Source organism: Blennius ocellaris, assembly GCF_963422515.1.
Source record: "Blennius ocellaris genome assembly, chromosome: 11".
NCBI lineage: Eukaryota > Metazoa > Chordata > Actinopteri > Blenniiformes > Blenniidae > Blennius > Blennius ocellaris.
In genome coordinates, this window is record NC_137660.1 from 7958803 (window position 1) to 7975035 (window position 16233).

Here is a 16233-nt window from a genome sequence, read left to right on the forward strand (position 1 = left end):
CAAAAGGTTTGCATAGTCTGCTATTGTGTAAAAGTGTCAAATTAGATGCTTTCAAAAACACTCACCAAAGTGTCATTTGTTACTGTCCCCATTGAGAGTATTTGTGTCTTTATGAAATTGTCCAGGTTAAATTTTTTACACGATCCAATGCAAAAGGTCACGCCATCATTCTACTTATCTGTGTCGCCATCTCGTGGATTTATGGAGCACTGCAGGTTCTTTCAGCGATCACAACAGGCACATTAATGGTGTTTCTCACTTCTCTTGGCTCCACTCTGGCTATTTATAGCCGACACACACATGGGGAAGTCCTCTTTTTTTTTTAGGAGGCTTTAGAGAAATTCCTCCGCTCACAGTCATCTAATTAAAGTTAAGCTCAAAAGTGAAACAGCAGCCCTCTCTGAAGGAGTCAAACAGCCGTCTTATTAAGCAATGTTTAACTTTAATTTCCTCTGGAACAACCAATGTTTTTACAGTATTTACAAGAGGAACATTCATCAACAAAACACTGAAAAGGAGACTTTACTTTTTTTCATAATGTGTGGTACATTTTCTCTGTATGCCATAATGATTGATATAACAGGCTTTTTTCATTGGGTTCAAGCCATTTGCTGGTATAGTTATAATATATTTGTAGCCATATAAACGTAATACAAAAATGTTACACATACCAGTGGATGTGTACAAAATATGCACAGCAGCCAATACAACCAACCAGAGTGGAGCTCTGTGCGGACAACTGACCGCTGCTTGACAGATCACAAAAGGGGGGAAATGGAAGAAAGCACTGCAATCGTGATTTTCCAAATAACAACAATTGCAATATGCCAAAAAATATATGAATGGTGATTAAATTGTCACACTGGCTGTATTGATGTTGGGTCAACTGTTGAAACCAATGTGGTAATACAGTTGTGTGGACTGCCCTGTCAAGTCGAACTTCAGTGCAACACAAACGCCAATAAAAACGGAAGCAGGGGTTTTCAAAGTGTGGAATAAGGGGCAACAGAGGGGGCCACTCATCGGAACCATTTGGGAGATTTTGGAGAAGAAAACGTGATTTTAAAAACAAGTATATGGGGAATCAATTTATATTTTTTAAACTGATTTCATTCTAAGTGGACTAGAGGACAGTTATATCAGATGAAAACCACTAATCCACATATGCTCATATACCAAGCGTTGGCTTGTTCACCCAATAATAGGGAACGTGAGCTGGGATTAGACCGTCGTGAGACACGTTAGTTTAACCTGACTGATGATATGTCGTTGCAATAGTAATCCTGCCACATACATATGTATATTTGCTGAAGACAAAGCATTAGAGTAGCACACACTGAAAACCCCTGCATTAAAGTGAGCACTTTAGTGTAATAAAGGAAGCTGGTGCAGCATGGCTCAGCATGGCTCAGCATGGCTCAGCATGGTGGGGAAAGAGGGATGCAGCAGGGGTCGGGAGGTTAAAAGAACAACAACCATATTATCCACAAAGGATAGCTGTTTTCACACAATTCATTGTGGCGCTATGGAAATACAAATGAGCAAAGGCTTTTAGCTCGGAGCAAATATTAATTGATGTGGACGCTTGAGTGAGAGGAAATTGTGCGAGCAAGAAAAGAACGTGGAGATGAAAAGGAATGCTAATATTCTGTATGTGTAAATGTGACAAATAAAGGCTTAAATTTCTCACTGGCACAAAACTGTTTTCCAAAGTTGGGTGGGTCTCAAAACCCCGACTTCACACTCTTATCACGGCACAGATGGAGCGCTGATAATCCCACTCAGTGAGGAATGAGATGTTTTTAGAAATCTCAAAGCTATTTAAGGAGAAAGGAAAGAAGAAAACGCATTTATCCCACACCCAAAAAAAAAAAAAAACCTTGAGCTGCTGAAAAGAAGTATCAGTTAAGAAATGCAGAAAATTCCTCAACAGATTTGAGCAGGACTGTTATCATCCGTGGCCAGGAGGATCCAGTCTGTCATCAAATGGAGGAAAAGAATGTTCCTAATGAAGGCAGAGCTCCGGTCGGCTCTTAAACATGAACTCATCATTTTAAATTCAATAGTCAAACCTTACATTTTTTACTACCGGTAAGTCATTTTTTGACTTTGGTCAAAAATCGAATTGACATGATTTACGCTCTTGTGTGCTCAGTTTTGTTGTATATTGCACAGTAGATGACGTCGTTTATTCTGGAAAATGAAGCAGATATATATTTATATAGAATTATAAAATTATTACAGGAATATGCATTAAAAACTGGAATTTCCCTTATGTGCATTGTTATATAAAAAAAAAAAACAAAAGCTGCAGGCAACACAGCACTCTAATACAAGCATGTTACACTAAAATGAACCCAGAGTTTGTTTGATTTTTTAAATACATGTTTTAGTAGAGTCTTTGACTGTGATTTCCTCTGGATCACATCCATAATGTTGACATCTTCACTCAACATGCAGCCGTCCTGGCAAGCAGTTGGTGACACATTCATGGAAAGGAGGATGACGGTGGTGTGCAACTCAACCTCAAATATTTGGTTTTAGGATGAAATTGGCCGGATTTCAGTGTCACTGGCTCATCAGCAGCTAATCAGTCTGGCCTGTCGGCATGTTGTGATATCTCTCTTCAGGATGGACGGAGGAGCAGTCTTGATGAGTGAGAGATGGACGATACGCTGATTTCCCCAGTATGTTTCAAATCTTCCTTTTTTTCCCCTCCTTCTAAATTACAGAAAACTATGCCTGGAAAGAGGCATGAAAACCTGCAAAGTATTCAAAGTTGGCACGGGGTGGTTTCATTACTTCTCTTTAATCTTGTTTACTCAGACTGTTATTCGACTTAAGTCGTAGTCTTTGTATTTTTAGGCTGTATTTATGCAACTCCCTCTCTCTTTACGACTCTCTAAAATCATCACCAAATGTAGGAACTTTTGATTTCTTTATTAAAGGTTGCTTGCATACGCAGGTTTCCTGTCTGATTAGTCCTGGGCTTTTCTTTTTCTTTTTATTCAGTTTGTGCAAAAATACAATAGCTGACGAGGAACCAAATAGTCTAGTTAGTGAATCATTCACTTTGTTATGGGAGTTTATATATGTAGAAAATCTGAGGAAAAAGATAAAGCTTGAGCTCAAATGTTTTCTTTGTTGTTGGGTTTGTTTTTGTTTTATTTTTGTGCTTTCCTGTAATGGAAATGAGACTAAATTGAAGAAAAGGAGCAGTGCAAAATCTGCTGATGATATATGCAGTACGTCCTCAAATGAGCAGACAGATACTTTCTTTAGCAGCACTGAAAAAAAACTCAACGTGTCGTGAACCTCTAGTGGCCATACTGAGAACTACAGGGGGTAAAGAAACGCTATTCATTGTTTTCTGATGACGAGAAGAAAGAGACTAAAACAAGCTTTGTGTGTGTAGGAAGATTATGAGAATGGCTGATCAGCATCCAAAGGACTGAGTTTGTTCCCAGAAAGATGACGACAGTCAACAATTGTTAGGTGGGTAATGTTGACATCACAAATATAGTTGTAACAGGAAGATCAGGACTTTTTCTTCTTTTTTTTAACCAAACCTAAACAAGTGTTTTTTGTTTGTGAAGGATTTGGAGTAACAAAAACTGATCTCGGACTTAGTAACTGACCCATTTCTGTGTTTGCCTTTAATTCTGATGGTCTATAATTACCATCCAAGTGTTTGCCCACCGTCCATGTTGCTGGAGTTTTAAGCCCGGTGGGTGAATCTGTTCTCCACCGTGACCCCACGTGGAACATTTCCCTTTCACTTCTCTCCTCACACTGACTTCCTCCTCTTGCCAAACACGTTGTTGATGAGCTTGGCCATGGACTTGGAGCCGCTGTAGCGCCGCCGGTCGGCCCGGTACTTCAGGTGGTCCATCACCTGCCGGATGAGCTGCGTGAAGAGGTTGGCGATGTCCTGGTAGCTCTCGGCCGCCGAGACCTCCTGGAAGTGGCAGCGGTTCTCCTGCGCCAGGCAGCGGCCCTCCTCCTCACGCACCTGCCTGGCGTGGCACAGGTCCTGCTTGTTACCCACCAGGCACACGGGGACGTCCGTCTCCCTGGAAACACGGACCGACGCTTCACTTTAATTGTCGCGGTCTTAATTTTGCAGTCGATCGGGGGTCAAACACAGGGTGATTTCGAATGGCCGTGGGAAACCAGAGCGGCGAAAGAGAAGGACGTCCTCCCGGGTTAACCTTCGTTTCACATTAAAGTCTGAGAATAAACTAAATAAAACATACAAGCAGTAATAATTGATCCGGGTTAATTTGGTTCAACTCCAAACTAGATTGTAGAACTTTTATAATTTAGTCCAATTTTCCTTTTGCTTAAATTATTGTTCCAATTGCATCTTTTTTTTCTGTCTTGAACAATGCCTGTAGAAAAATGCTCGACACTAGCTGATTAATTCAAAATAGCAGCTCATTATTAGTGCAGAGAAATTAATATCCCATAGGGTCAAAGGTTTAAAGACAAATCCTTGTGTGTCCTCGGTGGACACAGAGATCAGGTCTAACATTTATACAGCAACATTTGTCGTATTCTATTTTTTCATTTAAATGAGATTTTCCATGATTTGGCTCATATTTGGGAATTATGTTTGTATTTTGTTTGTTCACTTGCTTCACTTCTGATGTAACACACCTTCCTGTGTGAGATCACTTCTCAACAGTAAATATTCTTACACGAGGAACTACAGTTAGCACACCTTCACCAACGTCACATTTGTCACCATGGAAACCAATGGATTACAAGGTTATTTGATCCACCACACCATTCCATCATTTGTCACGGCCATTTAAATTGCTTCATATTATCACTGTTTGACACAAATCTACACACATTTTAAAATTTCCATGTGACGCCCTCCCCCCTGACCTTTGACCCCCCTACCAGGGTGATGATGTCACTGCATCACGTGGTATATCAGGGGATAGGGAATTGAAAACTGGACGTGTTGGTGTCGGTGTGACATCAATCCAATTAAGGCTGACCACATTATGACAAAAATATGTTTTTGACCATTTGGTGACCTTGACTTAGATCTTTCACTCAATCGCTCTCAAAATGTAATGGAACCATCGTTGGATAACGACATATCATCCCTGACAATTTCATGCAATTTTGGCAAATTTTTTTTTTTTTGGTGAAAAGTTAAAATACCAAGCAACAAATAAATACTCACGACCTTAACCTTTGCCCCAACTTTCATTGGCGACAGTAATAACCCAGACGGTGTCTGTGGGCATCAGGGTGGCCAGTTTTCCAATAATAAATAGAACAAACATGGTTTGATACTGTAATTGTGAAAAGTCGCCTTTCGTGTTACTTTGTACTCTCCAAGCAGTTTCAAATAGTTTGCACTGGGTAGTCAACTATATACCACTGATTCTGAAAACTCTGATTTCTTGGCTTTATGTGTATTTCACTTCAGTACATATGGTGTAATAATAGCGACATCTGTGTTCAGATAGCTGTCAACGAGCCGCGTGTCCCCTCCCTCCCGCTGATCGGAGTGCTTCGGCTCCGGTCTGGCAGCTTGATTGATATGGATGGCCCTTTTTTTTTTTTTTCTTTCCTGCACATCAAGTTTAATAGGACGCCTGTAGGATCGCAGAGAATCCCTCACTTGTCATCATGAATCATTTATCGGTTTGTCTGGGCCAGTCACGACTACGAGCATTCCTCAAACTCAAAAGCTGCATAAAGATCCTTGTGAAACTCGGACAACCACTCTCTGGTTGTTTGATTCGCGGCATTGTCATTGAGAAAATACTTTATCGTGTGTAAACACTTCAGCTGCAGTAAAACATTCGACCTGCTTGTCATCAGCTGTTTCTACAAGTAAAATAAAATAATCAATTCTTGATACCTGGATGGTTTCATTGGTTCATTTGGAGACACTTGAAATGAACCGGATGAAATTTTGTAACGTGACAAAAACAAAATCTAGAAAGTACTTGGTGATGCGTTTGTGTGTCTCGTTAGCGGAACTACTGAAGCTCCTCTTTGTCTCAACCTTCGTTTTTTTCTGACCCTTTGCAGTTGTCCACGCGCGCCTCTCGAATCTCCCGCAGGACGGTTTTGGCGTCGATGAAAGACGTGCGGTCGCTGATGTTGTACACCACCACGAAGCCATCTGCCCAGTCCACAGGCTCCTCCAGTATACACCTGGCCTCCGACCCCTGCCAAGGAGAACACATGCAGATGCGATTCAGGCTTCCCGTCATACGTCTGCTTCGTTTTCACAGAGAGCTGCAGCCGGCAGCTTCTGACGCCGTCATTCGGCGCTTGTGCATCGACTCATAAAAATGAGCTTTACACAGTTTGATAGTGTTGGACTCCGTCCAGACCGGTTTAATTAAATTCAAGTGATGTTGTTCTGATTGTGAAGCGGTTGGAGATATGATATAAATTGAATTTGGACCGGTGGCTCATGGGGGTTGTGGAGGAAATATGAGACAGGCCAAATACAGTTTGAAACTATTGTGGAAATAGAAACTGTTAAAACAATGTAGCTTCTACAAATAGATTTAGGACTGTTGTTCTTATTTGCAGGGTTTAATTGAGTTTTTTTGTTTATACGTCAAAATAACAAGGGGGCGTTGAAGCAGTAAGTGTATATTTGTAGATGTAACTTCATACGTTTACATTTATTTAACTATTATCTTAATCTCTTGTGCAAAGAGCACCATTTTTCAATGATTAGAAAATTAGTTCATTTTCTTTTACATGTGGCTGGATGATATATAATCTTTTCCCATCAGCTCATATAGTTAAATTCATTCGTCATTCCTGCAGTCAAGGGTCTGCAACCTTTATGGTCATAAGAGACATTATTTTGACTTTCGGCCAAATCAAATTTACCTGGAGCTGCAAAACATGTTTAACTTTTAATATGAGGCAAACAGCTCATAAAGTTTCATTTATAGTTCTGATGCACTCACAAAAACAGTGTCTGATGTTGCATTTATGAAGTTTGAATTACAATTCAGGTTTCAGTTAAACGTTTCATTTTTAGCTGTTTTTGTACCTGATTTCAACAGTTTCACTCTTCTTTATCAGCAATTTTGTGATCATTTCGAGATTTTATGTATTTAACCATTTTGTCACATTATCAAGCAGTATAGCATGTTTCATCTTCCATTTTTAAGCCTTTTTTGTTTTAAAATGTCCTGTCAGTTTAGGTTTTCTTAAGCTGATTGTGCATTTTCTTTCTCCCATTTCCTGTGATTTTAGCTATTTGTCCCAATTTAGTCGCTGTGCTTTTATTCAAAACCTTTTTTTAGTCATATGAGTATTTTTGATAATAACTGCTCTTGAATTGGAATAAAACTGAGACAAACAATTGTATTTACATTAAAGTTTGTGAAAGCTTCAGGGAGTCACTAAAGAAGGGCCAAAAATCCACATGTGGCTCTCCCGCCACAGATCGCTGACCCCTCATTCGTCTTGAGGTTAAGATATGGGTTTAATCTACTGTGGTTTTTTCCCTCTCTTTTCACTTTTCTTTTCATGACTGGCAGGTTGGGAAAAAAAATAAGGAAGTCAAAACACACCAAATACAAAGCGAGAGCGTGACCCCGTGCATGTTTTTGTGACCTTGAGGCGACTCAATAAGGACATGAGGCCTGAGGACATGTCTGAGCACTGTAAAAACCCATTTAAAGCTTTCTTCTTTATTGACTCCATAGTTTCTTTATGCGGTCGAGGTCAGAAGGGCAGGACATCGACTCAGTGTTCCTTATGAGAGACTGGTGTTACACTGAGTCAATAACCAACAAAGACAATGAGCAGCTCTTGTTCTGCTGAGCCTCGGGGTATTCCAATAAAATACTAAATCTGTAGTAAAAGGCCTCTCCGGCCTTTAGTCTCAGTGAAGGGTAGAGGTAAGCAGGTTATACGGCTCCTTTCTTCAAAGAGACAGTCTTTGGCGTACATCGCCTTCGGATACACACATAAACCTTTCGGATTCCAAACTTTAAGTGCTGTACAGATTGCACACGTGCCGGCCCAGAGGTAAATATATGGCCACTGCACATCCAAGGTCAGGTACATGTAGTGCAGATTCCCCCGGCAACCAAACAACAAGCCAGTTATTGAAACTGTAAAACCCTGTTTGCAAGCAGTTTGTATTGACACTGATGGATAAAGGCTGAATTATCGTTGGTTGTGGCGTGGCCTTTACTTAATGACAATCATTACTCAAATGAAATAATTAAAGACGGGAAAGTGTATTTTCTCCATGGGTGGTTTTTACTGCGTATCATCTTGAAAATATATCATTTTCATCCATCTTTGATTTTTGGCGGATTAACTCAATACTGCTCAGAGCCATCCATGCATTAAGTACAGTGCAAAAAAAACAAAAACAATTTGAATAGATTTCCAGGCCTCCTGATGAAATACAAGAACCCAAAACAGGAAATTTGCATTTTGCAGCTCTGCTTCTTTTTTCTTTTTTTTCTTAAATATAAGTTCTGAAAACAGGTTTTGATGTGTTCAAGAGATGCTGTACCTGAGAGCAGGGATCAAAAACTTCCAGGTTCAGCTGCCTGCCATCGATTGACAACCTTTTGTGGTACAAGGAGTCTGTGATGAAGAGTTAAAAACACATGTTAAAAACTGTTTTGCGTGAATCATCTTGTATGTTTTTGTTATATATTGGAACATCTTGATTTATTGTGATGTTTCATCAGATGAAATATGAATAATATTGAAGAATACATTGGCTTTCATAGCAACACCTGATATAGCCATCCATACAAACATGAACTGCAAGCATCAATCACGAGCAAACAGTCATAAAGCCACAATAAAGAGACTTTTTTGTAAGAACATCCTATAGTAACTGTTTTGATATGTTATGAACTGTCTGCAATTTGTAGTATTAATGTATAGAGTAATATAATCATAGCTAACTTACTGACTTGTAATGCCACTTTTTACCACCAGATGGTGTAGTGAGTCACATCTATCAAGACAAAGATGGAGTAGTGGGCACAGACTCGGGGCAAGTCCGAATATAGTTGAAACTCTTGAAAATTGACCATCTCGAACAAAAGCAGCATTACAAGGCGACTCTACGATCTTACAAACTGCACCGTCAAGCTCATGAATGTGAAATCTCAACACCTCCAGTTCGACTGTTTTAACAGTTTTCTCTTAAAAAAAAACCCAAAACAAAACAAAACAACTACAAAAAAATCTCCCTCATCAAAACAGCATTTCATCAAAATCTGGAAACACTTACTGGCGTTGGAGGCATATTCGCCGATGAAGCGTCTGGTCAGAAACCGCACAAGGACAGCTGGAGGAAGCAGATGAAATGGAAAGCAGCTAAATGAATCATGGCATCATTTACACTTTCTCACACACACAAAAAAAAGGGCCTCGCTCACCCCCACAGGCACAGCACGATGCCAGCAGTGTCTGGGATTGGAACAGTGAAACCATAGCCTCACATGAAAGTGGCTGCATGGTTCTGTTGGAAGGTCTGTGTGCATATTTGGCAAAGTGACTGGTTATACCCCCCCCCCCCCCCCTGTGAGCTGCACATAAAATTGACTGAACTCGTTTTGAGCCCTGTAGATAATCACTTTCAATTAAAGGCTGAAGTTTTGAGCGCTTGTACTCAGGAACTGTGTTGGTAACGGTAGGTAGGGCCTCTTCCACTGAGGATACACTCTGGCAATTGGGACACGCAAATATGGATCCGTACAGCAAGTTGCTCATGCATGAACCCTGGAAAACACAAAGCATTCAGCACGCAGGACTTCAGCTCAATAGACATCCTAATGGGGCCATCTTCTCACTCAACCCCCCAAAACAAGGAGGCAGGCACTGGGAGCAACAAGCGGAGTTGAAAACATGTTCATCAGACAGACATGCGGCTTCCCGAGGCGACGGGATCTCCACAGTAACAGCTCCACATCGCTGTCTGCCAGTGAGAATGGAGACGTCCCATTGTTTTATGAATCTGGAATACAGTAGAGAGCCGGTGGAGTCTTCAACACCGCCACAGAAACAGCATACATGCAACAGGGGATTCCTGTAAACCCCCCCCTTCCCCCCTCCCGTTGCTTCGACAGCATTTTTTTTTTCTTAACTACGGTTTAAAAACACATCCTGGAATGTGTCTGGCCTCGCAGATTTAGGATATGGACACTGAGAATCTGTTTAAAGTCCTTTAAAAAAATAATAAACCGCTGGAGACACAGCGCAGTCAAAACAACATGTGTGAACAACGATCAGCCCAATCACATGAAAGGCTGAGCAGCAGGTTAGGATTTCTTCAATCAAGGTTTGGATACTGTTACTGGTTCAGGGAGCAGAATGGGTGGTGACCTTTAAATGGCACGGATCTAAATATCTCACATAGCAGACATGCATTACTGGCTACTTTTGATCCATTTAAGGTGGGAAAAAGAGTGAACCAGTATCGTATCTGAACTCCTGCACACATTTGAAAATATATTTTTTAGATTTGAAAGAAATCCTCAAGGACTTCCCAAAATACCTGTCAACAATAAAATCAACGTAGCAGGAGGTGGCGCAAAGAAACATATTGAAAAGCTGTTTTGTAGGTTTGCAATCAAGAAAGTTGCTGAAAATCTGTTTATGTGTATGTTTATATATGAGGTCCCGACAACAAGAAAACCCCTCATGATATTTCTAAATTAAACTCTTGCAGTTAATCAACAGAGCAAAAATAGTCGCCATCCTCATCACAAGTGTTTTAGTAGGAAACTTAACAAGTCAAACACCATAAGTAAGTTACTAAGTAACTAGAATCTAACTTTGCTTTGGACTGTGGTAGGCCAAGGTATGTTTGGAAGAGGAACAAAAGGTGCAGGATTTCATGAAAACAAATATTTTCCAACACTTCAGTTCCAACACGAATTGATCATGCCTTGGGATTGTGTTCCCTTGAGCCAGAACATTTTTCTGCCAGAGGGAGCGATGGAATTTGTTTAATACCAGTGAACAATGGGAACAATGATCACTGATCTGTAAATAATAATAATAATAATAATAATAATAATAATAATAATAATAATAATAATAATAATAATAATAATAATAATAATAATAATAATAATGATGATGGTGATGATAATAATGATGATGATGATGATGATGATGATGATGATGATGGTAATAATAATAATAACAATAATAATAATAATAATAATAAATAATAATAATAATAATAATAACAATAATAATAATAATAATAATTATTATTATTATTATTATTATAAATAATAATAATAATAATAATAATAATAATAATAATAATAATAAATACCTTGAAAACAAAAATGGAGAAAATCTAGAACAATCTAGTTGAGGGTTTCAATCCTAAAGGTCTTTAACATTGTGCAAAAATCTGGACAAAGAGCTCTAAGGCTTTGTGTGTTCAAGAATCGCTCATGATTTCTCTGAGGGGAATAGTTTAGGATTAATCCCCCGAAAACAAACACGGAGAAACTCTTTGCTGCTTCCAGAGTTAAAATTGAAGCGCTGCTCCTTGCCAATGAAGGTGTTTGTAAATCCTGAGCATGCAGGTTGGGTGAACTTTTGCTAGAGGGCCTGTTTCATTATCCTCTCTCTGAAACCATAAAAGGTGGAAAGAAAGTAACCTTGTTTTAATAATTTGTGCCTTATGGCAATCAGATCATCTTTCTCACTTAGATATTCTCAATAACACACGAGGTTCTAATATTAAATGTTGTTTTTTTTTTTTCCTTTTTCAGCCTTGAAGAGAGAAAAGTTCAACCCTAAGAGGGGAAGATACTTTCTAATGGTTACATAATTTCCGTAATGTCATGTTAAATTAAGCCAATATTTCATTGTTCTTTGCTTGTTCTTTTTTTTTCTGTCCGGTTATGTAATTCAAGCCTGAAAGCTGGCAGTGGAAAGTTTGTTTGTTCAACGTCAAGAACAGGAAGACGGTCTTGTACCATCAAGGTCGTGTCCAAACAGCATCATCACAACATGAGCGCTCCTGGGAGGAGTTTGCACGTTCTCCCTGCGTTCGCACAAATTCTCTCTCGGCACTCCAGTTTCCTCCACAGTCCAGAAACGCATATTTGAGGTTAATTAGTGAATTGCCCGAAGGTGTGGTTGTGAGTGTGTGAGATTGTCTGTCTCGTGTTCGTCCTACGTCACAATATCAGTGGTGTCGGCTGCTTTCACCCAGTCAGCTGGGATCCGTTCTTCTGTTTGATAATTGGGTAAAAGAGCAATAGATGCAAAAATAGGCCCAAAATATCTCATTTCTGTTTCATTGTGTTTTCATAACCAAGTTAAAACACACACACAAAAACAGGTTTATTACATGAATTAGTTCAATCGTAGTAGTAGTAGTTAGTAGTATATCTTTGTCTAAGCAATTAAGTTGCTTTGATGTGAAACATTTGTTTTACAAGAAAGGAAAAACAACACCGCACAGATGTTCTAAAAGTAAAAAAAAAAAACAATAAATAAATACCAGCACACATGATCTATTAACATTGAAACAGCCTTGTGAAATAATCTATGGAGGCACCATTAAACGTGATCGTTAGATACAGTTAATAATATATTATTGGTGAAACTCTCACAATCAAACAGTAATTATTGTTACCATGAGAAAATTCAACTGTCTATGAAGTTCATATCTATATTGTTGATAACAGCTTACTGATCTGTCTCAGGAAGGCAGTTAAGCTCTATTCTCCCATATCTAAGGGATTTAGAAGAACTGACAAGAGCAAGTGAATTTAGCCGATAATACAATTTTAATCGGCCGCATTCTGTGGAAATCAACTGAAGGGCTCAGACCGTCTATATGCCCTTAATAAAACCCACTGAAGGAGCCACATGTACAGATGTTTACACAGTAAACTGAAAAAATCAGATGACAATGATATCAAACATCCATGCAGAATAATATTAAGGCCTCCCAAAACACATGTCGTATAGCACTATAGACTGCATTTTACATTTTACCCACTTTTATCCCAGTGTGAAAGTATAAAAACTAATTGTCTGACCTGAACTTCTCAAAGAATAACTTCTATCAGTGTCTCATCTAAAATTGTGTTGAACTTAAGTGTCTCCACAACCCTGGCACATTTGAAGCACCAGATAAATTAATTAGAAGGTAAATTAATGTTTTGTCAATGTGGACAATTCCATTTATATATATATATATATATATATATATATATATATATATATATATATATATATATATATATATATATATATATATATATATATATATATATATATATATATATATATATATATATATATATTGAGGATTGAATATAGGATATATTCAATCCTATTCATAATAAATAAATCATAGAAAAAATGAAAACATATGAGTTAAGATTACAGCATTTCAACAAATCAGAATCAACTGAAAAGATTTTTCACTAAAACTAAAATAGATTTTTCACCATTTCTAAGGTATGAGACAGATTTCCTCCGTTTGGTCCCTCTACTGACTTCTCATCTGGGAAGTTCTCTTCAGAGTGAGACGCCCTGTCCACTCAGCTCTTGCAGTTGTCATTGTCCATGTGAGTATGTATGAAATGAAAGTCAGCACCTCGAGCCACTCACCTGACTTCCCAGCCCCCTGACCTCCCAGCAGGGCCAGCTTGATGTCGTTCATGCCTGCGTTGTGTCACAGCTCCTCAGCTGGCTCCCTGGCTGCTGCTCTGTGTTGTGTCTGCTATTTGGGTTAGCGTCGGCACACTGAATACTCCTTATGGTCCGGGCAGGGTGGATGGTAAGTACAGGACTGCCCCCCCCCTTCAAAGAGCTGTTTCACTTTTTAGAGGCAGTGGGAGAAGAGAGGGTGGAAAACAACCCCCTCCCCTCCCTTCTCCCTCCTCTCCCCTTCTTCTGTGTGCCAGGAACTCTTATTCTCTCTCTCGCACCTCTCTTTTCTGTTTTCTCTCTCTCTCTCTCTCTCTCTCTCTCTCTCTCTCTCTCTCGCTCTATGTCATCCACCATAGCACTCTCTCTCACTACCTTGCTCCCCTCCTCTTCACCTCAGTCTGTTTTCCTCTTTTCCTTTCCGCTCTTGTGCCTATATATCTCCCTCTTCTGTCGCTGCCTCCCTCCTACACAGAGGTTCCACAAAGGTCACGACTGACTAAACCTATTGTTCTGATCCTGCTCCTTCTGTAACTGTATTCTGAGTGCCGTCGGCAGACATTTGCGTGTCCTTCATGGAGAGATGGTATGCAATCTGAAAAGGAAAATTTAGACAAAAAAACCAAAACAACCATGCATTGATATGGACTGAATCAAATCAGTGCCCGGTATCCAATAAGACATGTGCAGGTTCCTGATGTTAAACAGTTACTGTAATATGTTCTAGTCTGTAATGCTACCTGGGTCACTCTTACCTGTTATCTACAAGAAAAGCACCTTATTGCTTATTTGATTTGTATTTCTGTCTATTGATGCATCAACTCATCTACATGTAGAAGCTCTGATCCAATTCAGTCACTTTCACTGTAAATTCGAAGCACTTTTCTTAACTTCCCAGCACTGTTGCAGGCCTCTAAAATATGCACAAAACATTTGCAAAGAACATGTATGTTTCGTGGCAAGAGCAAGTGGGTTTTCATCGCTGGTTCTATTGACTGATGGACACCGAAATGCAGAAAGACATCATCATGTATTTTTCTATCCATATATCTCCACAGTCTGGGGCCAAAGAGATGACAGCAATTACCCCCAGAGAGCGGGATCTATCAGAAAGTATCTCCAGAGAACACCAAGAGGAAGTCCTAAGCCGCGTGTGGTTCTAATAAATTGTCAATATGTCTTGTCTCTTCAGATTTCAATCATCCAATCCACCAAACGCGAGTCAACAGCAAAGAGAAGCCGTTTGGTACTGGTTCATAAGAGCACCCTACTCAGGCAGCTCATAAATGCGTGTTTTTGAAAATGTGGCACCATTATTTACCATTATTTACAACAAATAAATACATTTCCAAACATAAATCTTACTTTTTGTTTATTTTTCATGTATGGATGGATGGATGGATGGATGGATGGATGGATGGATGGATGGATGGATGGATGGATGGATGCATGAATACGTTTCACCTACTCTGGTAAATAATTGTCTAAATTAAGAATCATCTCACCAGTGCTTATAGCTGCTGTATGTGTATTTGTGTTTGTGTTCATGTTTGTTTGTTTTGCAGTGGGTCTTTAGGAGGAAGAGCAAATAGCAGGTTACCCAATTTTCAGTTTGGTTCTAATGTATGAACATGAGTGAGCAATTCAGTGTCCGCGTGGAGAGTTGTGTGGAGAACAGTATCTTTGCAGTGCATAAAAGCTGTTAAAAGACAAACGATAGAGTCCAACTGGAAACTATTCTTGCACTCAGTAAGTGAGGTCAAGACTTTTATTTTCTGGCAGAATTAGGCCTCAATCTTGCTGTCATCTCTGTCAAAAAAAAAGAAAGAAAATCAAACCATGACTGGAAAACAACTGTCATAAAAAGCACACTTAACCCAAATTAGAATAATTCGGTTTAACTTCTTACATGCAATTTTTTGAACCCCTGGAAAATGTCATGGTTTCAACTCCAATATTCCATCTCTATGTTGTCGATGTGATTGGAGGAGGGAGATTTCCTTTATTCGGTCGCTCAGGGTATTAAATTGAAAGATATCTGTCGAGCTTTATACAAGATTTGTGGTATTACATTCCATGCAGATCCCAAAGTTCCTCTTCTTCGTTACCTAAACAACTGAAATTCAACACAAGAACATGCAGCGCTTTTGATTTCCTCAAAGGTCTTAAGGTTATTGTGATTTTATAGCGATGTGATCTGGCAACTCCCTGCTGAGTCCTGTGTTGAGGAGGAGTGGGCAGTGACGTGATGGGGAAAATATGTGAATGACTTTCGTTACACTCTTTATCTGCTGTACCTTTGCCGACCACCAGACTGAAGCAATATACTAAACTTAAAACTATGAGTGCATTGTTAGAGGGAGAAGTGAAAAAAAAAAAAAGGCAAAACCATGAGACAGCCTGCAATAAAAACAGTGATTACGGCATCAGTCATTCTTTGGACATCAAATGGAATCGATTTAGACAAGTAATCCGTCTCCTTCAACTTCAAGCTCCCGCCGCTTAAAAAAAAAAAAAAAAAAAGTAGCACCGAGAGCCAATAAATCATCCTGCAGAAGCTTC

At 39.3% G+C, this 16233-nt stretch overlaps 1 protein-coding gene across 1 annotated transcript; it reads right to left on the reverse strand.

Moving 5' to 3' along the window:
• Nucleotides 1–13764, reverse strand: LOC308136069 (ras-related and estrogen-regulated growth inhibitor-like protein). The gene is made up of 5 exons (XM_080504281.1): nt 13633–13764; nt 9269–9325; nt 8534–8607; nt 6052–6200; nt 1–4073 (listed from the first exon to the last, which is right to left on the reverse strand). Exons 1-5 carry the CDS (start codon nt 13682–13684, stop codon nt 3788–3790), a joined length of 618 nt encoding a protein of 205 aa, XP_080360407.1. The 5' UTR covers nt 13685–13764; the 3' UTR covers nt 1–3787.
• Nucleotides 13765–16233: the final 2469 nt, after the last annotated feature.

Coding starts and splice junctions, on each gene's coding strand:
- LOC308136069 (XM_080504281.1), bottom strand. CDS start 13,684: ATGAACGACATCAAGCTGGCCCTGCTGGGAGGTCAGGGGGCTGGGAAG. Junction 6,201..8,533: donor TTTTTGATCCCTGCTCTCAG/GTACAGCATCTC, acceptor TCTCCTTGGCAG/GGGTCGGAGGCCAGGTGTAT. Junction 4,074..6,051: donor CGCGTGGACAACTGCAAAGG/GTCAGAAAAAAA, acceptor CCGTGTTTCCAG/GGAGACGGACGTCCCCGTGT.